General features: G+C 40.0%; 4 protein-coding genes across 6 annotated transcripts in view; 1 reads left to right on the top strand and 3 right to left on the bottom strand.

Moving 5' to 3' along the window:
• The first annotated feature begins 1,679 nt into the window (after positions 1-1,679).
• ldha (lactate dehydrogenase A4) lies at positions 1,680-7,173 on the top strand. Its single transcript, XM_085164846.1, has 8 exons — positions 1,680-1,811; positions 3,806-3,931; positions 4,163-4,280; positions 4,373-4,546; positions 4,644-4,817; positions 4,906-5,023; positions 5,708-5,831; positions 5,947-7,173. Exons 2-8 carry the CDS (start codon positions 3,806-3,808, stop codon positions 6,109-6,111), a joined length of 999 nt encoding a protein of 332 aa, XP_085020972.1. The 5' UTR covers positions 1,680-1,811; the 3' UTR covers positions 6,112-7,173.
• Positions 7,174-7,619: 446 nt separating this feature from the next.
• Positions 7,620-14,645, bottom strand: tsg101a (tumor susceptibility 101a). Its single transcript, XM_085164845.1, has 10 exons — positions 14,271-14,645; positions 12,986-13,073; positions 12,834-12,899; positions 12,200-12,363; positions 11,826-11,952; positions 11,479-11,536; positions 11,149-11,243; positions 9,311-9,513; positions 8,940-9,179; positions 7,620-8,845 (listed from the first exon to the last, which is right to left on the bottom strand). Exons 1-10 carry the CDS (start codon positions 14,310-14,312, stop codon positions 8,756-8,758), a joined length of 1,173 nt encoding a protein of 390 aa, XP_085020971.1. The 5' UTR covers positions 14,313-14,645; the 3' UTR covers positions 7,620-8,755.
• Positions 14,646-14,787: 142 nt separating this feature from the next.
• LOC146515787 (tumor susceptibility gene 101 protein) lies at positions 14,788-18,982 on the bottom strand. The gene is made up of 6 exons (XM_085164847.1): positions 18,297-18,982; positions 18,096-18,180; positions 17,933-17,998; positions 17,652-17,815; positions 17,413-17,515; positions 14,788-17,233 (listed from the first exon to the last, which is right to left on the bottom strand). The coding sequence occupies exons 1-6, from the start codon at positions 18,501-18,503 to the stop codon at positions 17,115-17,117; spliced, it is 744 nt and encodes a 247-aa protein (XP_085020973.1). The 5' UTR covers positions 18,504-18,982; the 3' UTR covers positions 14,788-17,114.
• Positions 18,983-20,689: 1,707 nt separating this feature from the next.
• The window catches only part of LOC146515786 (GTPase HRas), a 17,473-nt gene continuing 10,822 nt past the window's right edge, over positions 20,690-27,340 (bottom strand). For all 3 annotated transcript variants that reach the window (XM_085164850.1, XM_085164849.1, XM_085164851.1), the window contains exons 4-6: positions 25,660-25,819; positions 24,867-24,991; positions 20,690-23,490 (exon numbers count right to left, since the gene is read on the bottom strand). In XM_085164850.1, coding sequence (XP_085020976.1) covers positions 24,872-24,991; positions 25,660-25,819 — 280 coding nt within the window. In that variant the 3' untranslated portion in view covers positions 20,690-23,490; positions 24,867-24,871. The remainder of the gene's footprint in view (positions 23,491-24,866; positions 24,992-25,659; positions 25,820-27,340) is intronic.

Raw genomic sequence — 27,340 nt, 5'->3', positions numbered from 1 at the left:
AGTGCATTTCACTGGATAGGTCCTTTTTTTCAGGCCATCCACTGTAAACAGTATAGAAAAACCCCAGTACAGTGGACGTTTCTGAAATACTCACACCAGCCTGTTTAGCATCAAAACCCATGTCACATTTTGTGTTACTTAAATCACCTTCCTTTTCTATTCTGATGCTCAGTTTGAACTTCAGCAGGTTGCCTTGGCTATGTCTACATGAGTAAATGGACTGAGTTCCTGCCATGTGAATCACAGCTGAACAGGTGTACCTGACAAAGTGGCCAGGGCCTGTGTGAGTGCGTATTTTAGGTGTCATGACTGAAGAATACCTAAGTTATCTTTACGATGCTTTCAAGGGCAAGTTAACATATTCCACTATTCACACGTGCTCTGACAGAAAATCAGGGATACTTGAATTCTCTTTTCCATATCCTCCAAGAACTGTGTCAAATAAATAGGTGACAATTTCAGTTTCCAACTTCATCAAACACATTGCTTCCAGAAGGATATATATTAAATGGGCATGCTTAGAAAATTACACATTGGTTAAAGCACAATTTGTACATTAATTTGAGTGAACTTTTCAATTAGCAATGACTGATAACCTTATTAAAATGAGAAAAGGGTGCATAATCACGCCACTATTAAATGTTTGATTTTAAACTGCCCAGAAAAGCGATTTAACTAAATTTGACCTTCTTCGTCCATTAATTTTCATGTGTTTTTTCCTCACATGCTCAAAATGCATATAAAGCTGTGAGCCAAGAGGACGTCACGTTGGTGAAATAGTCCTAACTGAAAGCTTTTGTTTTGCAACAAAAAAAATTCAAGTCGGGTGAGGTGTAAAGAGCAGCCAACAGCAATCGGCAGTCTGAGAGCACACTTTTTTGTCCCAGTGTAGGCCACTTGATGATTCAGAACACTTAATTTGAATTAAGGCGGGGTGAGGGTTGGGATGCTAGTTTCCGTGCCTTTTGTCAGCCGAATCATATCTATGTAAGAAAACTTCCCCTGACATGTAGGACAAATGAGTTGTTGGGTGAGTAACTCGACTAGTTTTGAAATAACTCAGAGTGGACAGGAGGTGGCGCTCCTCTGACTGTATGACGACACAGTCACTGTTTCCTTCCAGTCACGGCCACATGGGCGGCGTATGAAAGGCTATCCTCAAATCAAAACCGTAACATTTCATGTTAAATTAACAGCCACGTGATATTTATCTCGGTGATTTACACACTTTTAACACAAATTCCCTTATTATTGCCACGAAATATCCACTCACCGGCAACCAAGCCGTGTTTATAATGCTATGTTGAGAATGTTGCTACCCTCATTTAAAATCAGTATCTGTTACTGTGTCAGTGTGGATGACAGAACTGCATTAAAAACCAGCACTGAGGCTTTTTGAAGTAATTTAGGTGGGAACTATTTCTTCTATGTGCGGACTGTGACAGACTGCGCAGTGCGTCCCTGTACTTTCACTTTACACTGTAACCTGTGCTTTAATCTATCGCAGGCAAGAACGGAGTGCGTGTTTTCCGTCGTTTTAAATGCAAGTTGCCTGAAAATATTAAAGGACACAGAGCAGATTATACCAGACCTCAGTACCGCATCCTTCCGTGGACGTGACATTCAACACGGGTTAGTGCTCACACAACCATCCGACCTCATTAATATGTAGGTACGTCACGTCCACGCCGGGGGCTGTCTTTAAATACGGGGAGACACCCCCACACCGGCAGCACTTCAGTGAAAGAGCGTTAGTGTGGAGCTGACACATTCCAACTCCTGTTTTCACCCGTTTCTTTGAAACCTTCAAGGTAAGATGGGTCGCATTACTCTGACTCTACACACCACATCTGCACCCATGACTCTCTAAAGACTGTTTTTTATTTAAAGACTTTAAAAGCTGACTCTCTCAAACCGCGTGCTAGAGGACAGACCGGGGCGTGACGATGTGTAATCAGTATTAATTGGGTTCAGCCGCAGATTAAATCAAGATTTCTGGCAGTATTCTTTATTTTCCTTATAGCGTAAGTAAACAAGTCAAGCAGACAGGTTGTAACAGGTTGTCTTGGGCATTCTGCAGATGCATAGTTACTTGTGGGCTATTATGGAGTATTTTATTCGCCCATTGTACAAAATGTAATAAAAACAGGAAATATTCCGACTCGTTAATGTTTTAAAAACAACATTTTTATGTTTTTTCTGTTTAAATCCATCCGCGTGATCGAAGCGCTCGGTTTTGGTGACGTAAAATGCGCAGTGTCTACGCATGCCTACAGCCGCCGGTGTCGACCATCTTCCAACAGCTATAAATGACCCTGGCTCTTGCAATTTACTGCGCTTGGGGGTGCTTGCCTATCGCAGGGACGCAGTGTCTTTAATTAATTGTCTTGTTGGTGTTTTATGGCTTTGCCCGACCATTCTTGGCACAGAGTTGTGGATAAATATTTGACAGATGCAGACTGTGGGGAGCTCAACTATTAATGTCTGGTTATATGACGACTGCAGGGCGGTAAAGCTTTTCCAGGACTTAAATTCAACAACTGTCTTTTCTTGAATTCAGATGTGGACAAGAGATGTGCAGCAGCATTGTGACGGAGATGCTGAACGGCAGCCGTTACCTGACACCCTGTATAGCCTTTAGTGGCCTGATGGCAAAATAATGTTGGGAAACATGATAACACTAGGACTGTGTGTAATGTCCCATTATACTCTTCCAGCTACTAAAAGTCGTCCTTATTCAGGCAACTAAGGAAGCAGTTTGCCTGGTTTGTGGAGCACAGCAGTGAAGCACTGTCCCATATAGAACACTGGCAATAATCCTAGATTATAATGGGTCCAAATGCTGGTACATGTAGTATGGATTACATTACTACATTTTTATCCTGCAGTTTTGAGCAAACTGTATATACAAGCTGTAAATGGCCTGTATTTGTATAGTGCTTTAGTCACCTTGATGTCAGACTGACATTCTGGCTCCAGCCATCTTGTTTGTTTCAAGTAAACTGATGGATGCCTGGCAGCTCAAGGACACTGGTCACTTGTACACTAGTGGATGCTCATTCAAAAGTAAGCCACACCCTAACGCAGAGGCTGCTTTATCCTCTTCTCTTAACTGCGCAGCATTTAAGACTAGAAGAGCGCAATTAGCACCATAAACTCGTTTGGGAAAGCTTTACCGAGGACATAAATCATGGAAGATGTAAGGTCACATTCATACACTTTAGAGGTTTCAAGTGAGCTCTAGTAGATGTCTCAGTGCATTAATGTGGGCCTGTACTTGGCCATACGTGCTCATCTACACGTCTCAGTGGAAACCGTGTCTAGTCACACCGGTGGTGGAGCCAGGAAACGCATTGTGTGCATGTGTGAGGTCATCTGGGGGATGTTCCCTGTTGCACAGAGGCAAGCTGCAGTGCTTTCACAAGCAGTGGTTGCCATGGATGCAAGGAGAGGCTCTTTAAAGCTCCATCTCTCAACCTTAATGAAAGTGAAGTGAAAGTGAAGTGAATGAAAGTGACCTTTCAGTTCTGTAATGATGAAATAAAAGGTAAAATCCAGGCTTGAGTCATTGTGGGATGTGAAATTAGTCATGGAAACTTTTTTTGTGAGCCAACTAGTAACCACAGTCAAATTGCTTCATAGATTATGCGTCTTGCTTTCTCCATGCTCTCTCACTCCCCTCTGTTTACTACCCCCCGCCCCCCCCCCCCCCCCCACAAAACCTTTTGCCTTCATTCTCTTCCCCTTTATACTTCTGCATGGCGTCCTTACAGTCTTGTGTCTCTTGTGTCTTTACTTTTAATAGATGTCCACCAAGGAGAAGCTCATTGGCCATGTGATGAAGGAGGAGCCTGTTGGCAGCAGGTGCAAAGTGACTGTAGTGGGTGTTGGCATGGTGGGCATGGCCTCTGCTGTCAGTATCCTGCTCAAGGTAAGAAGGGTGGGAGGGGAATAAACTTGTTAAAATTAAGAAGATTGCTACTAGCCTTATTTGGGGTTTGAATAAGGTTTACACAATAGGATTTCACTGGGACAGACGTAAAGGTTGTGATGGCTGGAGCAATAGATTAACCAGATCAATGACATTTACCAGAAATGATGCGTTTGCTGTGTTATGTAAAGTTTGTTTGGTTGTTAAAATGACCTATAATATAATAATTAGGACTTGTGTGATGAGCTGGCACTGGTTGATGTGATGGAAGACAAGTTGAAGGGTGAGGTGATGGACCTGCAGCACGGATCCCTCTTCCTTAAGACGCACAAGATTGTAGCTGATAAAGGTGAGAATTGACAAGCTGTCATTTAGTTTACTTACTGACTAACCTGGAGTGGAATACAACTTTTTTTTTTTTCTTTCCCTCCATCTCTTCAGACTACAGTGTGACAGCCAACTCTAAGGTGGTGGTAGTGACTGCAGGTGCCCGCCAGCAGGAGGGCGAGAGCCGTCTCAATCTGGTGCAGCGTAACGTTAACATCTTCAAGTTTATCATCCCCAACATCGTCAAGTACAGCCCCAACTGCATCCTGATGGTGGTCTCCAACCCAGGTTAGATAAGGAGTCTACATCATGTGGGGTTTACATGGTCCAATTCCTGTTCGAGGCAGATTAATGGCTGATAATTTCTCATTTGGCACCTTCCCAGTGGACATCCTGACCTATGTTGCCTGGAAACTGAGTGGCTTCCCCCGTCACCGTGTGATTGGCTCTGGCACTAACCTCGACTCTGCTCGTTTCCGCCACATCATGGGAGAGAAGCTCCACCTGCATCCTTCTAGCTGCCATGGTTGGATCATCGGAGAGCATGGAGACTCTAGTGGTACGCTAGCGACATTATTTGTGACGTGTATACTGTCACGTGCAGTTCAGAATTTCCTGTTTCAGTGGGGTGTATTTCTTTCTCATAGTGCCCGTGTGGAGTGGCGTGAACGTTGCTGGAGTTTCTCTTCAAGGCCTCAACCCAAAGATGGGGGCTGAGGGTGACCCAGAGGACTGGAAGGCAGTGCACAAGATGGTGGTTGATGGGTGAGTGTTGCAATTTATTTGCTGGAGTCTGTCAGCCTCTTCAAACGTACTGATTTTTGTTTTTACATGTATAGAGTGACTATACTATTCCACATGAAATGCTGTGTTAGACTAAAGCTCACTCTGACTCCTGTGTCTAACTGAAGTGCCTGACAATGATTAACTCTGATTCCATAAATGGCAGTAATGACGCCGTATGACCCATTGTCTGAAAGTTGATGCAACTCTCTGCAGAAAGGTTAATATTGCACAATCATTTGTCTGCCAATCAGTAGACTTGTATTGTAATAGCTGGGTCGTTAGAGTTCAGCCATGTGCAATACAATGTTCTTTGTGTCCCAGTTGAGGCTTATTTCACTTATCTTTACAAAGATGAGAGAAATGCACGTGTTATGTTTCAACAGAAGAAATGGTATCTGTAAACGTGCACCTCTGTATGGCTAGTAGAACTCATTTGTCTTATCTTTTAAAGGCAGTTAAATATTTTAATTAAAAATAATCCATTTTTTATCCCTGTTTTCAAAACTCTTATGGGCAACTCGTCAAATTTAAGTTTCTCATGCAAATACCAGTGGCTGCAATTACTGTCTACTATAAACTTGTTAAAAAAAAAATCGCACAACATGACACATTTCTCCTTTCAGTCTGAGCCATGCTCATTTTTATTTCTTGTCCATGCTGCAGAGCCTATGAGGTTATCAAGCTGAAGGGCTATACTTCCTGGGCCATTGGTATGTCTGTTGCTGACCTAGTGGAAAGTATCATGAAGAATCTGCACAAAGTGCACCCTGTGTCTACACTTGTCAAGGTAGATGAGGATTTCAGTCTTTATTTTTACTTGCTGAAAAGAAAATGCTATACTTTCCGCAGACGTGACAAGGTCAGCTTGTAACTATCACATTTCCTTGCCTTTTGCTGTATAGGGCATGCATGGGGTGAAGGAGGAAGTCTTCCTGAGCATCCCTTGTATCCTGGGCAACAGTGGCTTGACAGATGTCATTCACATGACGCTGAAGCCTGAGGAGGAGAAGCAGCTGGTGACGAGTGCTGAGACCCTGTGGGGTGTACAGAAGGAGCTCACTCTGTGAAAAGCACGTCTCTGAATTCTCCAGTTGTCCCTAAAATGACACCAGACACCATTTGACTCCCTCCTACTTTCCCTCTTGTGTCTCTTATTGTAATTGGTTGATGTCACCTGTGAATTTCTTAAAAGGCCAAATGCTTTTAACTAAGCCACTCAAAGCTGGGTTTTACGTTTGAGAAATTCACAGACAGGTGTCATTTTCCTTTGCTTCCTTCAACCTGGCCTTGATCTTCCATGAATGACTTTTTGGAAATGCATGCTTGTATCCTTAGAAGTCAGCCTGTGTTGGAGAGCAAGTGTTTGTCATCCATTTGTCCTCTCTGAAATCATGCAGTCTTTGTGCATATATATATTCTGTGTACTGTATGTTACGAGTACTGTTACTGCTTTTTGTGTACACTCCTAGGTCAGTCTGTATGCATTCTGTGGCCGTTAAAGTTATGTTTCTCCACTTGGTAATCTCTGTTTATATCTTGGAGTATAACAGAGACATTCCATTCTGTATGAGGAGGGCTTCCTATTCACCCACAGTAACACTGCTGCATGTGTCACTGGTCCAAAATCTTGTGATACCAAAGTACCTTATATTATAGTAAAGCAGACTTCCATAAACTTGCTTGGTAATGAAGCCTTCTTAAAAAGCCTAACCACAAGTGCACTGACAAAATACTTTAGAAAGCAAATTTTATGGTGCACAAAAAAACCAAACTGGCAATGTTTACATCTGATAAGGATAAAATGTGACTGCCATAATATAACTCAGATAACAGAGAGCCAGTGGAAAAGGGTTGGGTTATGAATCATAAGCCTGCTACAGTCCATTTATATATTTAAAAAGAAAGTTGCTTGTGTACCCTAAATGTTCTAACAAGGTTTTGTTTTGTTTTTTACACCACCTGACTCTGGAAAAGAACATTGAAAACAAATTCTATTTATAAATGTTAGATCTATTTATGTATTAATGTTACAATATTAAAGAGGATTTATCGATAAATTACTGGGAAACATGTCATGGCAGCTGGTTGAGCTGTTTGCTGTAACGTCAAATAAATCTGCCAGGATGATTCGAGTTTGTCCTGTGTTCTGTCCTGCGTTTACCATCAAACCTGGGGTTGGGTCAGTTTGTTTGTGGAGCAGCTGGTCAGTAGCTGTTGCCTAATATGAGGCTGATCTGAGCTTTTCATGCAAGAAATCAAAATATTTAACTTGCCTTTAAATTACTCGTATTCATACTATTCTACCTGCTCACAAACACTAGCATTTTAATATTTAACTACCACTGGTTTCATAAGTGGTCTGTTAAGAGCAGTTTTCTTACAGAAAGCATTTCTACAAACCAGTGGAGGAAATTATAGTTCATTATTTTGGTCTTTGGTGCTCTAGTCTGTACACCATCTTCAAGTTGGTACACAACCCACTCTGCACCACCGCTACCTTTTGGTTGTGCAACACAGAAAATCGCTGAATAACATCAATTATGCAAGCCACATGAATGACATGACCAAAAAGAGATGACCTATTAAATCAATTTATTTGTACTGATTTACATCTTTACATAAAAGAGCAAGTTGCCTATGGTTAAACTGAGAAAAAACAAAAAAACAAAATCTATAATACAATTCAAAGTGCATTTAGTAAAAGGCTAAATTCAAGAAAAAAAAACTTTACACAAGTTAAAGTTTTGATTAGTACATTTGTTTACTTTTGTACCTCTTAACACCCAGTTTTATTCACAAATTTTTAACTTATGTTTACTTTAACCTTCTCAGCAGGACTGAGAATGGACAGCATGGGAAAAAAGAAAATAAATCAGATACAATGGAGAAATTCCTTTACGATCCAGTAACGTACGCCAAGCTTGCCACCTACCTTAGAGACACTCTACAGAGTGAAACAAAAAAATGTACATGATTGACTGGTTAAAGCAGTCAAAGGGTATAACAAGCAGCCGCCACACACTTAAAGAACCTCTCTCTCACACACACACACACATCCTCCATAAGGAGACATACAAATGGAAAACCATGTAGTAATAGTAGTGTGTGCAAGTGGGATAAGAGCTCAAATTAAAGCTGAATGTCTGACCCAAACAAATCGGTTCAGGTTAATGGATATAACTTCATGGCTACTGAAACATGAACAGAAATCCTGAGGATGAACCCTTCCCTTCCTGAAAAGTACTCCTGTGTATTTACAGACATGTCTTTTCATTACAAAAGGGAGTGATCATATGGGCTCTCTACAAAGCTCTTCACTTTTAGCCCCTACCATCTGTACTTAAGCCCCTACCATCTGTACTTACTAGCCAAATCATGTGTTAACTTGTAAGCTTTAGTTTTAGGCCAAATTTAATATCATGACAGTGTTTTTTGCTTTTAATATTTGGTCACAAAAATAGCCCTCATGTTTAGGTCATGTCCTTACACAATGACCTCAAAGGAGTGTTTGGTTAGTTTAAAATCTAAACTGTCTAGCTACAACTATGGCTGCAATTTACCATTCAAATATGTAATTTGTCTTTGTTGGTGCTGTTCAAATTTCTATCAAAATAAATTTAATATAAGACTATAAAATAGAGCAGCTGGTTGATATACAAGATGATAGAAGAGAGCATGAAGATATGAATGTTTCTAGGTAGTAAGCGTGGGTCAGTAGAGGTCACTAAGCCCAGCAGTCTTGCGGGCTTTTTGCATAAGAGCACGAAGCTGGAACTGCTTCCTGGACAGAAGACGTACATGCTATAACAGAAAAAAAAAAAAGAGGCAGGTAGGTTAAAGTGTCTGTATACTTGTTTGTGTTTATATGTGCTAGCAGCTATCTAGATCTGGTTACCTTGAGAAAAACTTCCAGGTCTATAACACCCCTGCGGAGGGCTTCGCCCAGGTAGAAGATTGTGTCTTCAATTGCATTCTCTTCAGCGTACAGGTTCAGGATCTGTTTGTATAATGGCGCTGTGGGCACAATGACGTCATCAATGTCATTATTCTCCGACTGGTTTTCCATTTTCTCCAAGGCCTCGCTCAGCTCCTCGTCTTTTCTCTTCAGCAAATCGATGTTCCTGTCAACTTCAGTCTAGTGGAAACATCGTGATGATTGCACATATTTAGCAAATCTCAAAAATGACTGCTGTAACAGTTAACTGTGGTGAATAGAGAACAAAACAAACGGAAAGATTTAACACTGAAAGTATGATCATCTCTCACCACTTCCTGGTCCAGTCTTGAGATCATCTCTTCCAGTTTCTGATGTCCTTTCTTCAGGTCCTCTTCTGTTCGCTTCAGGGCATCCAACTCTGCCTGAGCTCTGTCCATCTCCTCCTTCATTCTCCAGCGAAGCTTGTCACTCACTGCAGAAATTAGAGATGCCCGGATGGTGTCCTCGCCAATGGTGCCATCTCTGTTTGGGCCTTAAGAGGAAGAGATTATAATAAGTCATCTGAGACAGTGAATACAAACAGGAGAGCCAGATGGAAAAAAAGATACAACTACAACTTAAACCATAATCTCACCAAAATATAATTATATTTGATTTTGTTAAGTTTACACATACCATGTCCTATGTAAAAGGGCCTTTATTGTAAATTGGCAAGCTAACCATCTTCAGATAACTGTAAAAATGATTAATTTAAATCATAATTCTGTGGAGGCTTTTCTTCCACAGAGAAACTGTGCCACCCTAAGGTGAGGATGTTTGACTAAACCATAACAGACCTTTCAGGTTCTTGGTGGAGGCAAGAGGAAAATGCACAGATTTCTGTCAAATATGGTAACATGGACTTGTGGCCTTTACTATATACACAGACCAACTCTACCAGCACACATAGTCACTCCCTAAAGCTCACTATGAGCCAAGAAAAACTCCACTATTCATCCTTGCATTGCAGTTATTCAGTTCAAACAATTCACACTACATTCAAAATATTATCAACAGTATTTATAGGCACAGCAAAGCATCACCACAGAGAAATTTGACAACAAGGTTTATATACAAACAAAAGGGTCCAAAAGGGTGTTTTGCAGAATGATGGAAAATGAATGAAGTATTCACACGATTTTCCCAGTTAAGCCATTTATTGGCCTCCAGTTTTAGTTTCAGTTTAACACCCATTGGCCAATCTATGATTTATGTTCTGGTTGTAGTACTATCCACAGTGACAACAATATTGTAGGATGGTGGTGAAAACAGCAACAGAAGGAAAATTACATCTTAACAAATTCATACTTTTATTGAAAAAGAAATTCCATGTAGGCAACCTTACTAAGCATTACAGCTGGTATTTTGGACTGTATTCAGGGCTCGCAAAATCGCTAGCCTGACGTCCCGGAGCTAGCGATATCTCCGGTCGGGCGACCAAAATCTCAGCCCCGCCCGACGCGTTATCGTATAGCCCGACGGGCGGGGCTGAGACAGATTTTGGTCGCTCGACCGGAGATATCGCTAGCTCCGGGACATCAGGCTAGCAATTTTACGAGCCCTGGTATTGTAAAACAATTTACATGTTTATTTATTAGTGTTTTATACTAGCTACACAAGACAGTTCAAGGACTGGCAAATTCCAGATTATATAAAAGTAAATATACTGGCAAATGTCTGCAGAGTCAAGACCACCTTGTGTACAGTCTGGAGTCAGCGCCACAAATGTCAGAGTTAATTCACCCACTAGGTGACCCCATTTCTTCTCCTTTGCCATTCCAAACCTAAATATAGACCTGTGTGCTTCTGAAGTTTAAGTTGTGGGGGGCAAAAAGAAGCTTTCCCTTTCCGTTCGGGGCCATCCCACCCTTTGGCCTTTAATAGACCCCACTCTAGTTACACTAATGACCTTTCACTGGTGACTTGGTACGCTACTGAAGTTATTCAGAGGGTGAGAGAGTCGAAGTCAAAAGGTCAAGTGTCTCAGTATGGATTAACTAAAGATCATAACGTTTTATCAAGGGTGAATAAAGTTTTTTGCTGAGAATTAAAACTGTTCTACATTAATATTTCAAAGATACCTGGAAGTAGAAAACATATGCACCCAGATGCTGGATGTAATACTTACCCACTGTGGAAACTGGAGTCTGGGTGGGGTAATGTGCAGGTCCAGCAGTGGCTGGGTAAGAGTTCCCCCCTGGGTACTGATAACTTGGGTAGCCTCTGAAAATAGTTAGATGATTATCAAGCTAATGCTTTACATTTTCTATTCTGAAACATTTCAAGAGCGTATTTGCAAAATTCAGCTGTACATGTAACAGAGCCAGTGCTGCAGTGTCTTGATAATAAAAGTCAGTGAATACTCCACCATCAAACATGTTGAATTTGTTGTGTCACACATATTGCGTATAAGTGTTAGCTGTAGGCAGCAAATAAAAGGGCTTGGGAGAAATCTTACCCAGAGTTAGGATTTGGGCCATACGGTGACACTGCAGGCATGCCAGGCATGTAGGAAGCTGCAGCAGAGAGAGAGAGACAAAAAACGAGATCTCAGGACACAAAGGTCAAAGGTTTCATTGATTTTTTTTGGGACTGCTCACAGGCACATAGAAGAGACAGATAAAGTATCAGTTTCAGTATTGTGTTGCCATAGTATGTGAGCGCCATCTGGTGCCCAAGGAAGTGCACCATTAAAAAACAAACAAACAAACAAAACCCCCAAAACAAACAAACAAAAAACCCATTTCTAACACTTTGGGGAAAAAATCCACAGACCACTATGTACAAGAAATGTATGTCACTCACAATTTGGGGGTCCGGCTGCTTGAAAGGCTTGGTAAGGAGCTTGTGTGGTCGGACGAGAAAACACAGGGGGCTCCTCCCCGAACACCACAATCATCACCTGAATCAGACCATACAGGTCTGATTGAGGCTATAAAACAATGAGACACATTTTATTAACCAAATTGCCAGGCAAGTTAAGAATGCAAATGATATCTCGAGCCACAAAGGCACTTTTTTTTGTCCTATAATCCAGCATACCGAAATGTTGCCTTTTTCTCCATCTAGTAAATTTTTTGAGCTACATTTTTGTGTGCAGAAACTCTAGTTGTCACACTACATGCTTTTAATACCTTAAAACATGTTTTTAAACATGGATTAAAAGAATTACTACTTACATGTTTCCATTCATGTAGATACGGCAGGTAAATCTTTCCATTAGCATCTATGTGCTTGCCAGTTTTGATCATCATAGCGCTGGTAGGTTTGACAAAACATATAGGTGGGTTGTAGGGATATGTGTCCAGGAGCCACAAACACACTGGGATGTTGTACACATTACCTACAGAAATCAAATACACAGTGTTATAATATAGCTATTGTCCAAAACCTTAATGCCCTTACTCCTCCCTTAATATTTAACAAACTCCATATTCTGTTATCAAGAACATATTAAGTGAAACACATTTTTATGTATCTTTGTACATCAAATACACATTTTAAAAAATCACAAAGTCTGATATTCAAGCAAGATTTTTAAAAAAAAAACTGTTTTCTGTCCACATACACAAGGTGAGAAAGTTTCGGTTTGGCATTTGTCCTGAGATAATGGTGTAAAAAGGAAAAATAAAGTGCAGTTAATCCAGTAAGTCAGAGTGACCACATCGGATAGAAAAAAAGTAGTCTAGTAGACATTATAAATAGTAGTAAAAAAAAACTTCACTTAATTATGCTTGAAATTTTCAAAAATATATAGAAATTTATTAATTTATAGGAAAACCTCTTTTTAGAGAGCAAAGAAACATCCATTACCTCTGTAGCTCACAGGAACAGTTCCTGTCAAGCTCATCAGATCTCTTGTGGAGCCATCATTAAATACTGAAATACAAGCAGATGCATGCCATTACACAACATACAAGATAACCAAGCAGTTAAAAACAGGAGATAAATATTACTTAATTTACCATAAGCATCCATGAGTGGCTTCAAATCCTTGTACTGGGAGATCACATTGGTTATTTCACGAACAGTCAGGTCTCTGTATTTGTATTGCTGGGCAACAAGTAGAGGAGACAAAATTAATATTTTTACTTATTTTTTAAAATATTTTGTTTACCAAGCTGCTATTCAAAATTCAGTCCCATACAAACTGAGAGTGATCATTTGTATTGACTGATTGATTTTATTTCACTCCAAAACATATCACAGACTAAAAACATATATGACTTAATTACCAGAATAATGACTAAAAAAATACAACTAATAATAAGAGTCAACTTATTTGATAGGTATTTTGCACTGTCAGTTGAGCTAATGTGAACTGGATTATATTTCACTGACAGGCCACGTTTGTGAAAGCTTTTTTTAAATTATTACTATCAGAAATATTACTTTCACTCTTCAACAAATGAAGTGCAAGCTTACTGTTCTTCTAACCGCGGGATAACAGATTCTTATTACTGAGCTAAGTTCAATATCCTTAGGATTTTTACACAAACTACAAGAGCTGGATAAGAATCACGTACATAAAGGAAATGTTCAAAAGACAAATCTGAAACAGTAATAGACCTGTAACAGATCCTTGTGGTACATTACAGATAAAATTTCCAAGGGGTGACCTTGAAGAACCATTATTTAATTCTACATACTGTAAACAGGACTTGAACCACCTTACAGATTAAATTTACTGCCTCTAAACATTTGCTTATAAATTAGAATAATCCAATTAAAAAGCCTTGTGAACGTAAATTAGTACAATACCAGTATGGATACAATTATCCATATTAAACTTATTTTTATCAGAGAAGTGTTTAAGACCAGTGTCAATAGAGTCCCTTGGTCTGGCAACTGACTGAGAGTCATTAGCTTTTTCCCACCGATGCACCACAAACCTGGTAATAAACAATTCTCTAAAGTATTCTGAACACGACTGGCAATATAAACACAGGTCTACGGTAACCTCCAAAACTGTGGTCTCATTTTTTAACCAAAGTAACTTCAATTAATAATATATGCAACTGTGTGTTCTATGGTTACACAGTTATGCCTCAATCTAATTTAGTACAATATATTGTACCAAAACAATATTTAAGATACTTTATCTTAAATTTGGCGAAAATTGACAGTCTATTAAACAAAACCGTACCAGGAAATGTTAAACTGGCTTCTAACGTTAGCCAGTGTCAAACAGGACGCTATGAGCTAATTCGCTATCGGTTTTCAACAGTCAACACTCAAGCTCAAACTTACCTTTAGCATTTTCTTCAGGTTACTTTCGTTGACTACTGCCATGTTCCTTAGGTGTTTATTTTCACTTTTCTTATAAATAAGTTAAGCGTCTTAACAGCTGACTTTTATGACAGCTAAAGTGACAGCGAATGCAAGCTAAAGCTGGCTAGCGGAGCTCCGGTAAATGCAAGGCTAACGTTAGCCCTAGCTCGGGCGGACTCAAACAAGGGCGTGATTCAGCTACTACGAGAAATCTTCCAGTCTTGTAAACGGGAAATGTATCTGTGTTCCACGCAAATACTCAAAAAACAACTCATAAATCGACAAAATAGCTAACGAGTAGTTGTAAAAAAGAGCTTGAAAACAAAAATCCGATGGTCAACAAAAGGAATTTCCGGCAGTTCTCTTTAGTGCTTCCGGTCCCTGTGTGACGTGATGTGATTAACACGTAAATGTAAGATCCCCAAATTCTACGATAGCCCGTGATATAAATCTGTAAATGTACACATTAAATGAATTAATAATTACATCTTATTTAATGTTTACTGTTTTTACTTCCGTGAGATGCACACAAACAGAATGTATTGGCGAATCCCCACGAGGAAGCACTTGACTACCGTGGGAAAGAAGAACTCCCTTTTTACAAAAAGTGACCTAAAGTATGACATGTTCAGGGAGGGGCACTCATCTGCCACAACAGGACTCGGGGTGAGGCAATAGAGAAGAAACAAAAGGGGAGCATAGCAGACAAGGACAAAACAAACATTATGGAAGAGAATATACAAAAATTATTCACATGTTGCAGTGGCATCCAAATGCATTAGGAGTGAAGGAAGCCTGCTCTACCCCTAATTATAAGCGTTATCAAGTTTGAAATCTAATTTTAAAACTAGAGAGTATCTGTCTCCTGAATCCAAAGTAGCTGTTTCCACAAGAGAGAGAGCTGCAGGCTCTTCCTGCCATATTGGATACTCTAGAAACCATGAGTAAGTCTTCATTCAAAGAGTTTACTGGAATGAAGTTTACTGGGATAATATTGGGATAATATGATACTATGAGATTTTTAAGAGCTCATATTAAATATTAAATATCTCATATTAAAGTAAAATTGAGACATGGTGTTGGATCACACTTTAGGGCTGTTTTGCTGCCACTGGTATTTACAAATTCTTCTACTTTTACCTCAAATTATGATGACAATTGAAACTTAAACATAATTCCATATTCCAACAGGGCATTGATCCAAACCATACATCAAAACTGGTTTTGAAATTAGTAAAGCACACTAACATCAAGCTTCTGGAAAGGCCTTCCCAAGGTCCCAATTATGGATTATGTTTAAAAGTCTGGGCCAAGCCAGCAAGCCAACCAGTTTAAATGAATTGGTCAAATATTCAGCCACAGGTATGCCAGAAGCTTACTGATGCTAAAGAGTCTATTCAAGGTACAACTTCAGGACAGCATGGCGCAATCACTGTCCACTTAACATCGATGGATCCTCTGTGGAGGTCATCAAGAGCACCAAATTCCTTGGTGTCCACCTGACGGAGAACCTCTCCTGGTCCCTCAACACCAGCTCCATAAATAAGAAGGCCCAACAGCGTCTCTACTTCCTTCAGAAGTTGAGAAAAGCCCATCTCCCTCCATCCATTCTCACCATGTTCTACAGAGAGGCTATCGAGAGCATCCTGAGCAGCTGCATCACTGTCTGGTATGCAAACTGCACCGTATCGGATTGCAATACCCTACAACGGATCGTGAGAGCACCCGAGAAGATCACTGAAGCCTCTCTTCCCTCCATCACAGACACTTATAGCACCTGCTCCGTCCACAGAGCCAACAGCATTGTGGAGGACCCCACACACCCCTCGCACACACTCTTCACCCTGCTGCCTTCTGGCAAGAGGTACCAGAGCATTCGGGCTCTCACTACCACTACCACTCTGTACTGTACCACTGTACATGGTTGGAAATGACAATAAAAGCCACTTGACTTAACTTAGGACATTTAAACATATATTAGTGGAAATATATGCGTATATGTGAGCCTGTATGTATACTTTTGGATTAGAGAAAATTCAAAATAAATTCAAATGTGTTTATGTGTGTTTAAGCTTAAAAAAAATGCAAAGCCTCCAATTACCATGATGCCCATAATGAGTGTATAGAAACGTCTGACTTATAGTCATCAATCACACATTAGCCATCATTTATATTCTTTAGCAGGACAAGGAAGACATAGGCTATATAAATTCAGCCATTTATAGCTGCTATATTAAATATTATGGGCAAAAATCAAATGTTTTGTTAGTGAACTACAATTCCATGAGACTTATTTCAACAATAACAAGCAATGCAGGTTTAACATAGCTATTTATTTACAATAACAGAATAAATCAGTCAGTTTTTACAAAAGATTATATTTCAGAGTCAGTCAGAGTCTTGTGTCATGTGTTTACACTGATGAAAAAAGCGTATACCTATATTCTATTGACAGAGGTAGTTTTTTTTTTCTATTTTATATCAGTTTATAAAATAAGACAGGCTTTTATAAAATGACAGAGGACCACACCCATCTAAAGTCCAAACAGCCCAGAAAATATTGATGCAGTTGAGCAACATCTTTATGAGGCACTTGTAAAGCAATGAAGGTGGTTAAAATGTTTATTGCCACCACACAAAATCAAATGAAAGGGTGCTAATTTGTGATGAAAATCATTTGAAATATAAAAATACAGCATGCTTTTTCATATCTGAAGACTTCACTATTTAACACACAGTCAGTAGATACCATATCCACAATATGGGGAAAAAAAACTGACAAAAACGTTTCTCTCACAAACTGTTGCCAAATTGCACAAAATACTAACAATTAGTTTCATTTTCTTGCTGAAAAGGTTGCCCGTCTTCTCTTGTTAAAGACAGATATAAACTTCCATCTGTGTCTGTAAATACTTCTTGTTGTTTGTGGAACTGCAGCCAACCTGAACAAATAGAATAAATATCGTTAATCAAATAATGATCATGTCTGACATTCTGACAAGTGAAAGGTATTTTCAAACTCAATCAGGCGGATCCTCGATTATTGGCTCCATCTTATCAGGACACAGATGTTGTTTTTGACAGCATAGAGGCTTCTTTCGTGCTTGTGTGTGCTACTTACAAGAGGCTTGCTCAGGCTCTGAAGAAGGCTTCATACATACAGGAGGGAATTCTCCAAACACGGCAACCATCACCTGAACAAGGCTCATTAGGTCACACTCCCCCTAATAATAGAAGGAAAGGGTCACTTTCATTCGCTCTGGCTGTAGAGTTATGCAACCACATTGTGTCAGTGCCAGCAAAATCAACCCCTAACCCACATGCAGCTTTGTCGAAAACAAATATTGCTTCAATTCTCACATTCTTCCACTCTCGCAGGTAAGGCAGCATGACTTCACCATTGCTGGAGATATACTTTCCGCTGAGGATCATCATCTGTTGTGTGGGTCTGATATAGCAGATGGGAGCAGTTTGGGGGTAGGTTTCCTCAATCCACAGGCAAATGGGAATGTTATATGTCAAATCTTGTATAATGGCAAAGAGAAAGATATCAAAATCAGAGAGATTCTTAACCTTTCATATTTTTCATTTGAAGTTATTCTGTTATGAACGAGAAGAAAAGGGAATGCGAATGTTATTACTGTTAATCGTGGCAGGAATGGTTCCGGTTAAGCTCATCAAGTTCTTTGTAGTTCCATCATTGTAAACTGTACAAAACACAGCAAAGGCAGTTACTGTTACAATGCAACGTTCCTTTTTCCACCAAGTTTACAAAGTTCAGCAGCATTGGACTGTGAACCTTACCATATTTATCCATTACGGGCACAAGGTTTCTGAAGTAAGTTAACGCCACGTTTATTTCATGAGCCACACACTTCCGAAGATATATCTTCAAAACATAAAATAACAAAAATTAAAAGAATAGACAAAAAACAAACAAACACTGGAGAAATCTGTACATGAAACTACAGCCGCTGATCCAGCGATAAATTAAACATTCCTTACCTTAGGAAGCATTTTTTTAATCGTATCTTCGCTGTATGGCATGATTAAAGTTTCTCTGAGAAGAAAATGCCACTTTTTTTCAATCAGTAACACTCTGTATGACTGTGTCAGACCTGTGAATGTCTGCCTGTCATGGCTTTTCGAGAACCTCTTATCTTTTATGACCCTTGAAAGCCAGCTATAAAAACATGAAGTGACTTGCATCATGGGTCACTGTTAGATCAGTCTGCTAGCATGTGTCTTGCTTTTCGCTTCCTGATTCAGTGATGACACTAACTTATCACTGTCAAATAAATCATTTCATTCATACCATATGGGTGACTCTGTGGCACTAATATAAATAACAGTCAACTCCAGTAGTGACAGAATAGAAATAAGTTCCAAATGCTTTGCTTTAGTTGAGCTAATTTAATATTATAGATACCATTTACTCATGTAAAACTGGGAAATACGTAATACACTTCAGTGATTTTCTTATACTATACAATGTTCCTTCTTTTTCAGATGCTGGAGGTGACTGAAATACACAAGCCTGACCTACTATTGCTGACTTTTATTGAATTCAGTTGTAAAGTAAGTGTCATGGTCCTGGGCCATGTTGGCCCAGCATTCTTAGTTTTCTTGTATTTTGTTCCTTATTCCGTGGTTCCTAGGTTCTGTTAAAGATGTTCCCTATTTGATTACCCCCTTTGTGCCCATCTGTGTATCTGTGAGCCCTTGTTCCCCTCCTTGTGTTTCATTCAATGTTTTCCCCAGCCCGTTATGTCTGTGCTCTCTCTCCTCCTGTCTGAACCTCTGTGTACTTCCTGTTTTACTTTGACAGTCTCTTGTCAGTATGTGTAATGTTGTGTTCACTCCTGCCCTGTCTCGTTACGATTATCTGTGTCAGCTGTGTTCCCCGTGTGCTCCCACTTCCCTCATTAACCTTCTGTGTATTTATGTTAATGGCTGTATCCCAATTCAGGGTCTGCAGCCTCAAAGTACGCAGCCTCAACGATCCTCAAGGGCCGCGTACTTAAAGACCGCTAAGGCCGGAAGTGCGAGGCTTGTGAAATGGGACGGTCTAGCCTCCGTTGCGCTGCCCAGGTTGCCTAGCAACCATGATACTAACAGCTGGAAACGTTTCATACAGCTTTGTTGACAGAAATGAAGGAGAAAATCTTTTGTTCATTTGTTTGTTTCTACATGAGCTTTGATCATTCTCTGTAAGATTAAGCTGAGCTATTGAACAGCGTATATTTTAAAGTAAAGGCTTTAAAACCAAGTTTGTACAAACGTCACTAATGTCACATAACTTTGCCGACATGTGGCCAGCAGTAATGTTTTAATGTTCTTCGTTATTAAACATTTGCACATAAATAAGTGACATAATATTCAGTACTTACTTAAAGTTTACTCTTCGGGCGCCCCTCGTCCGCCATTTTTTTTCGGCAAAATTATCCACACCCACCGCCACGCTATGCATTCTGGGATATGTTGGGCCACGAAGTCTACACCGCCACGTCCTTAAAATTCAGGGAAATTAAGGACGCATTTGAAGGCCGCATTTTGAGCAGCCTTCGAATTGGGACAGCCTTCGTCGCGTCGCGGTGACGTAATCGGCCTTAAAATGCGGCCTTTAAGGCTGCAGACCCTGAATTGGGAGACAGCCAATGTCTCCTCCCCGAACCTGTGTGCCTTTCTGTGTTCCCTCGGTCTTCTGTTAGCATTCCCAGTTTAGTTCTGTTTCGTTGTAAGGCCTGCAATAAAGCAGTGATTTTGAGTTCAGTTCCTGTCTCCGTGAGTTTTGCGTTTGGGTCCTCATCTGCCTCCACACAGCCAGTTCATGACAGTAAGCCAAATAACTAACAAGTGTGAAGCCCACATCAATCAACTTTTTTCTTTTAAGCCAAGGCTCCCTTGTTCACTATGTGGTCACCGCCCAGTTTTCATTAATGAATGTAGGGCCCTATCGCTTGTTATCACTATAACTTAAATGTAATATTTTAATTTCTAACCATCCTGAAGGGTTTTAAAAACTACACATTACACATTAATGTTCAGTTGTGCAATATTACATTTGTTGTCACTGCAGTGTTATATGGTAGAATCATGTGTAAACACATGGTTTATGATTGCCCTTTGAACCCCTTATCAGAGCTGTATTTTCTCACTGCTGTTGTACACTGGGACTCTTCCTTATAAGCAGTTAAATATAAAACATTTATCAAGAATATCTATATATGTCATCAGCTTTTATTATAAGACAAAAGCAACTATTGCTTTTGTCTTTTTTTTTAAACCAAAGCCGTCCCAGTCCTTCAACTTCACGGCAGAATACACATAGTAGCCTGCAGGGGGAAGCAAATCACAAACTTAAGAACAAAAGTTTGGTGGCGAGTGGACCAAAGCAGTTTGATCTTGACATCTTTATTCCTGTCCTGCAATACATTTGCCACATTTTCAAAGAGTAAATACATCTTAAATAGCTAAACAGTTGACATTTTTTCACAAAATCCATCCACGCGCCCATTCCACAGTCTGCAAGGGGACAAACAAGCCCTTGAGCCCACCGAATCCTTGTGCAAAACCCCCAATGGTCCTGAAAGTCTTTGTCATGCTCGCCAGGTTTTCAGACATGTATACTGGTGGTTCGCTGGCTGAGTATTGCGACAACATGATGCTTTTTCTAATGCAATGGTAATCTGAATGCATAGATTTGTGAAATTCTATGGTATTATTATATCACGGATGTACTGTTTAAAGATTAACAAGGATACCACAAGGACTGTAATTACATACTACAAACTCCACGCTCCTTTCCCATTGAAATGTCTGAGTACAGTGGATGAAAAATAAAAGCTGGGTACAACACAGCCAAAAGTAGGGCCCCTACGATTATCCCTCAAATAATGTAAGCAATATAAATTGTAAAATCGAGGCTTCTTTCAAACAGTATCAAGAGAGTCAAACACATTCACAGTTCATATCCTTCCTCCAAGCAGAGAAAAGAACACAAAACCTGACCACCATCATCCAGACAGTAATTAGACTGGTCATATTTCTGTAAGCAATGGTGGGAGTGAAAGAGAGTTCATTTGCATGTACAATATCAATTAGGTCAAAAGATAAAAACACTGTTTCCTTTAAAAGAAGGAAGGCCAGATAAAGTTTGTCATCTGTTACATCAGAGCTTTGGATTTGAAGCAACAGGCTTGTAGTGTTTAGGACTCGGTACATTTCGACACATGCCCAATTCAGTGAACTACTATAATCTAGATATAATCTGTGCTAAATGCAACAATTTAGTCAAATCACTATCACATGTTCCAATGTGATAGAACTGAAATGTCATGAATATTTGATTATGACAAATTGGCTTATGCTGGGTTCTCTCTAAAGTTCATTACTATAGAAAAGCCCGTCTGTGTAGTGTTTTTAGGGACCTGTCTTTCAAATTCTGTACAGCGCATGTCGAAAGTCAACACACTCGTGTCTTTTTTTTTTTTTTTGCACACATAGTTAAAACAAACAAACAAACGATTCAGCAAACTGAACAGATGACCATCTCGCTGCACACATGAGGTACGACCTAGCTAACAGATAAGGCAAGGTAAACACACATCAGTCTTTTTATTCAGGCAGCAAATTAATCCGGTTACGGAGCGCACAAGCCTGTCTGTAATAAGAAACACAAAACAATGCACTCCCATATCCCGCTCCTTACACCTGTTACACACAATAGTCCCACATATACAGTAAAAATGGTTCTGACATGACTAGCACCTGACTTGATATTGTTCCTTTGAAAAGCTGAAAGTGGCAGATAAAGCAGAGCAGTGTGAGGATAGTCTGGTGTGTGGAAAAACTGAAGTTTTACTCTGAGGCAGGACTTGTGCATTACACTTTGCAAAAACTAACTTATGACATCCATTAACCCTGGTTTCCTGGACTGATAGATATCCTCCGGGACACCAATTCCTGAGCCTTATCGTCCACAAGGAGTGATTCTTGCAATCTAAAAATAGCTGTTGTACACCATACAGCTACTAAAATGAAATGCAGAGACTTTTTGCATTGCTGTTTTGCTTTTTTTGTTTTTTTAAATCGACTCGCTGCCAACTTTAAGGTATTTATCCCATTCTACAGGCAACCTATCGTGCTTTCGCAACTGCAAAGGTAACAACAACTACATTTTCATGCACGGTACCTCTCCTTCTTAAACAAAAAGTAAAGCAGAAAAATAAGTAGTCATGACAGAGGGTATATTCCCAATACTTTGTAATTTGGAAAGTAAATTATTCTATTGCACCAGAATCTACGTACACTAACCATTACTATTATTATTCCACAAGACGACTCGCAATGAAACATCTGTAAAGAGAGAAGGCAGCGGTAAGCCATCTATCTAGAAATTCTCCATTTAAGAGATCTAGTCCAAAAGGATCTTCAACTACCTCAGGCAGGTCAAAAAAATGTCAAACCAGGTGCCAGCTGAAATAAGCACTTTCAAAACTGCCAATCAAAAATAAATGTTTCATATCAAATACAAAAATCAAAGTTTTTTTTGTTATTTTACAGGTAGGCTAATTGATGAACAACAAAAAATACAGTCTTTCCCATGTCAGCATCCACCCCCTGTATCCAGTTAGAGCGCAGGGCCATTCAAAAGAAACCAAAGGCAGGTAGGGTGAAGCGGGAATGGGATGGGTTAGCATGAGAGGTGTTGGGTTAACTAAAAGTCAATTCCAGTTCTTTCCACTGAAGTCACTCATTCCTTCCAGCAGCTAGGTGGGGGATGGGGAGTGGAATCAGGCTTTTAAGGAGGGCGGAGGTGAGATACCCGCCCCCCCAATTACCAGTGTTGAGACTGAAAACAATAAGTTAGCAGGAAAGTTGTGGAGCTACCCAGCGACGCCACATTGCAGCTGACAAAGAGTCATTAGTGGTGTTGCTCACAGGTCGATGTGGACCAACAAAAAAGATGGGGCTGGACCAGGCGAGTTCCGCTAGCCAATTAGGCGACAGTCCAATATTCCCCTTTCCATACAAGTCTATAGTTCAGTCAGCCCTGATGGTTTCTGTCAGGGCTTTTGTTTCAATCATCCTTTTGTTGGAAAAGTTTTTGTTTTCATCGTTGGGTTGTTTCATCTTCCAGTCCTTAAGTCCATGCTGCCACTTTGTGCCGTAGCGTTTCTCAACGTGTAGCAGTGAGCTGGGCAAAGAAAATGACACAAGATATAATTAAAGTTTTAAAACCCAGATTGTTTCAAAAGTGCTTTTTTTTTTTTTTTTTTTTTTTAAACAATGAGCATCATCTACACAGAGTTACAGGTGGTCAACAAATGAATGGTGAAACCAACAGAACAGAGATATCAAGCTCATTTTCCATGTTTGACCTTAAGTGGGCCAGACCAGTGAAGCACTATGTCTCAGTTTCTCTGCATGATAAAGAAATAATTCTATAGTAAATGGAAGAAATCTGTCAGCACGACTCTTTGGCACTAAATTATAAGTAATAAATGTATTAAATTACAGAAAAAGTAGCTCATTGCCTTTTTTATTGTAAAAGAACTATCTACAATGGAATTTTATATTGTAGATGATGAAAAATCATAGACATTTTCTTATTTAAATGCTCACCTATTTGTTAATTACTTTAGTGTAATATGAAGTTTTTTATCAGAAGGAAAAATGGTAAAACTTCAAAATATATGCCCTTTCCAAAGCTGTCCTGTGGGCCAGATCGGAGTCTTTGGTGGGTGAGTTCTGGCCCCTGGGCTGTATTTTTGATGCACAATCTGATATCCTCGTGTTGGTGTTGTTGATCATCATACTAAAGGTTGTTCCAGGATCAACATTGCAAGTGACCAATCAGAATGTTGTGATGTCATACTTTTGCGACTTCGGGAAAAACCGGCGTAAAACAAAAAACTGTACTTAAGCTGCGAGAAACCGCCTTTGTCCGCCGATCAACGGACCCTAACCCTGACCCTAACCCTTTAATAAACGCTAAGCAGAATTGATATTGTCCTTGCAACATTGGAATTTCATAAATGAACGAATGGGTTGGTGCGCAAAAGAATAACGTCACAATAATGTGATTGGTCACTTGCAATGTTGAACCTGGAACAACATTTTCATGATGATCTGGGAACAACACCAACACGACGATATCAGATCATCCATTTTTGATACCCCTGCAATAGAGCTTTGGGCTACCGTGTGCTTTGATCGCTCAGGCTCTGGAGCTCTGAGAAAATATTTCCAAAATTTATGTGTGACTCTGGTGCTACCTAACATATCAGTCCAAAATCTTCCTTACATGTTCAGTTACAATAGCATATAACATAATTTTCATACTCATCAATCAGTGGCTGCTTGTACTCTATGGTTGGGGGCTTTGTCAGCCTGGAAGAGGCCAGCTCCCACCCTAACAGGATAAAGGTGAACAACTTTGTATTAACTTGTAATGATATGTCCCTTTAAAGGTAAACCCTCCCAAAGCCAGTGAATTCCATCATTCCATGCATTCACAACTTAGCTCTGCAAACTGATTTGGTGACCATTACTGTGTATATAATTTCTCACCTGCATCACGACACCACACAGCGACAGCTCATACAGTCTTGACCACTCTCATCGGGTGGGTTCAACTTCCTCAACTTATGCTGCCTGATCTCTCTAACCAGTGTGTAGAAGGCGTCCTCTACTCCCTGTAAACACACGCAAACACACAAAAATGTTACAGAAAAATCCAGAAAACGCTCCCTTTCAAGTCAAGTATATTAAATGCACGTCTTCTGACTGACAGCAAAGCTTTTAGGTGTTCTCACCAATTGGCAACATTACCATGACAACCTTAATCATTGCGAGCACTGAGAATTATTAAATACATTGTCAAGAAATCAGAATGACTAAAAGACTGCATTACTTTACTTCTGAGTGACAGATATTCTGCAGGTGTAGCGATGAATGCGAGTATGTATGTACCTACATAATGTGTCACAGTGAGTCACAGACAGTGGGAGCTGTGAGGCAACTGGTCCTTATGAGCCCTTTCAAATACTGTAGCTCTGTTCTCAAGCCAAGGTAACCTGGCTATGAGTCACTGCCTGCAGCATAATAAAATGTTCCCAGCAACACAAATCACATCATAGCGCATGGTCTGAGTTAAGATGCGCATGAATATTTTTGCAAAATGTGAAATTACACAGCCTAAATAAGAACACTGACATAACCTGCAGATAACATAATGATGCAGCAAAATTAGCATATGAGGGATTTTAAAGATTCAAACACCAATAAAAGAGGCAGGACACGAGAAAAGTATTCCTCTGCGGAAAAACTTTATGTTGCTCTTTACTTTACGTAAACTGCTTACCTGCCGTGTTTTGGCAGAGGTCTCAATGTAGGGGATGCCATAGGAGCGAGCGAGCTCATGGGCTTGCCTCGTGTCCACCGTGCGCGCAGGGAGGTCACATTTGTTTCCCACAAGGACCATGGGAACATCATCGGAATCCTTAACACGTTTAATCTGTTCTCTGCGTTGCAAAACAAGAAAATTGAAAATTTCGTTTATTTATTTCATTTCCTTATTATTATTTTTGTTCCTTGATACATCCAAGCACTTTATTTAGCCACAGTTACATGTCTGTTGGCTGAGATCCTCCCAGCATCATCAACTGCTCCACCCCTGGAGAACCAACCACCCGGGGAACTTTAGGACCCAGAGGACGAGCTAGTGCCTACTGGTGCTGGGCTGTGCTGCACTGCTGAAGGAGGGAGGGTGGGTGGACAACAGGCAGGCGGCAAACAGCATTACCTCATCACTACAGCAGCAAGTGCCAAATGCCATGCAGCCAGGGGGGACTGAGTGAGAGGAGAGGGTCAGATCACTCCATCAGCCCAGCCTTTCTTCTCAATCAGCCCCAGTATAGCCTGCAGTACAGTCAGCCAAACCCATCTGCAGTCAGTACTGCCAATGGTAATTATGACCACACTTGCTCTGAGTTTTGATGTCAAAGCAAACAAGTTACCCTATTAAACCACAGATACCTGTAAACCTGGTATTAAGGCGAGTGCTTAAAGTTTAGCTTTAAAGAGTTGTGGATTGGTCTTTATTTGGTGTTTTTGTACATGGATGAACACTGCTCTGCCATGTAGCGCTAGTCAGCACTGATAGTGGGGGGGGGGAGTTTTTGTGGGTTTTACTTTGTGGGCATCGCATCGAATTTAAAATATTGTTGCTCACCTTTAAAATTATAAATAATTTAGCCCCTCGTTATCTTGCAGATCTTCTTAGTCTATATGCCCTCAGGTCTTCAGCCCAATTACTCCTGGCTCAGCCTAGATCTAGACTTAAATCTAGGGGTGACCGTGCTTTTGCCCTGGTTGCACCGAATCTGTGGAACAACCTTCCTATCGCTATCCGTGCGTCAGACTCCGTTTTATCTTTTAAATCCCGTTTAAAAACTCATTTATTCAACATAGCTTTTCCATCTAGTTAGCATCCCTGTTTTATATTTGGTTCAATTTCTTATTAATGTACTTTGTCTTTTAGTTATATCTGTTCTTAGTAACTTTGTTCTTATATTCCCTTTTATTGTTGTATAATTAGTGCCCTTAACCTGATGACATATGTGGTGCTTTGTTAATAGTCTTTTATTTATTGTCTTAATTTTCCTGTTTTTATTGTAAAGCACTTTGGTGTACCACTAGTCTTTTAAATGTGCCATACAAATAAAGTTGTATTGTAATGTATTTTATTTCTTGTCACAAACAATTGTTGCCTGTAAATACAGGCAGCAGATGTCTAGATAACTCAAAACATTTAACTGGGCACTGAGCCAAAGTGCACTGCATACCTGTATGGTTTAAGAGCAGTTATGTTAAAGCAGAGTCCAAAACAGCTGAGTTGCAATGGCAACAGGCCAAACAAATGTACATTTACACACTCTGGAAACCTGTGACTTAAAGTGTAGCCTCATGCAAGACCAGCAAGTGGGTGCCTAATGTGATGAGAAAGACAAAATGTGGCAAAGAGAGAAAACACTGTCACTTCC

Source organism: Neolamprologus multifasciatus, chromosome 7, assembly GCF_963576455.1.
Source record: "Neolamprologus multifasciatus chromosome 7, fNeoMul1.2, whole genome shotgun sequence".
Lineage (NCBI taxonomy): Eukaryota > Metazoa > Chordata > Actinopteri > Cichliformes > Cichlidae > Neolamprologus > Neolamprologus multifasciatus.
The sequence above is the reverse complement of the archived record's forward strand: the minus strand, read 5'-3'. Positions and strand labels throughout refer to the sequence as shown.

Excerpts from the sequence above, each read along its gene's own strand:
- ldha (XM_085164846.1), top strand. The coding sequence starts at position 3,806 with ATGTCCACCAAGGAGAAGCTCATTGGCCATGTGATGAAGGAGGAGCCT. Across the intron at positions 4,281-4,372 it reads CAAGATTGTAGCTGATAAAG|ACTACAGTGTGACAGCCAAC; the intron begins GTGAGAATTGAC and ends CCATCTCTTCAG. Across the intron at positions 4,818-4,905 it reads AGAGCATGGAGACTCTAGTG|TGCCCGTGTGGAGTGGCGTG; the intron begins GTACGCTAGCGA and ends TCTTTCTCATAG.
- tsg101a (XM_085164845.1), bottom strand. The coding sequence starts at position 14,312 with ATGGCAGTAGTCAACGAAAGTAACCTGAAGAAAATGCTAAAG. Across the intron at positions 13,074-14,270 it reads ACCTGAAGAAAATGCTAAAG|CAATACAAATACAGAGACCT; the intron begins GTAAGTTTGAGC and ends CTTGTTGCCCAG. Across the intron at positions 12,364-12,833 it reads TGTTCCTGTGAGCTACAGAG|GTAATGTGTACAACATCCCA; the intron begins GTAATGGATGTT and ends TGATTTCTGTAG.
- LOC146515787 (XM_085164847.1), bottom strand. The coding sequence starts at position 18,503 with ATGATGCAAGTCACTTCATGTTTTTATAGCTGGCTTTCAAGGGTCATA. Across the intron at positions 18,181-18,296 it reads TTAAAAAAATGCTTCCTAAG|ATATATCTTCGGAAGTGTGT; the intron begins GTAAGGAATGTT and ends TATGTTTTGAAG. Across the intron at positions 17,816-17,932 it reads CATTCCTGCCACGATTAACA|ATTTGACATATAACATTCCC; the intron begins GTAATAACATTC and ends CCATTATACAAG.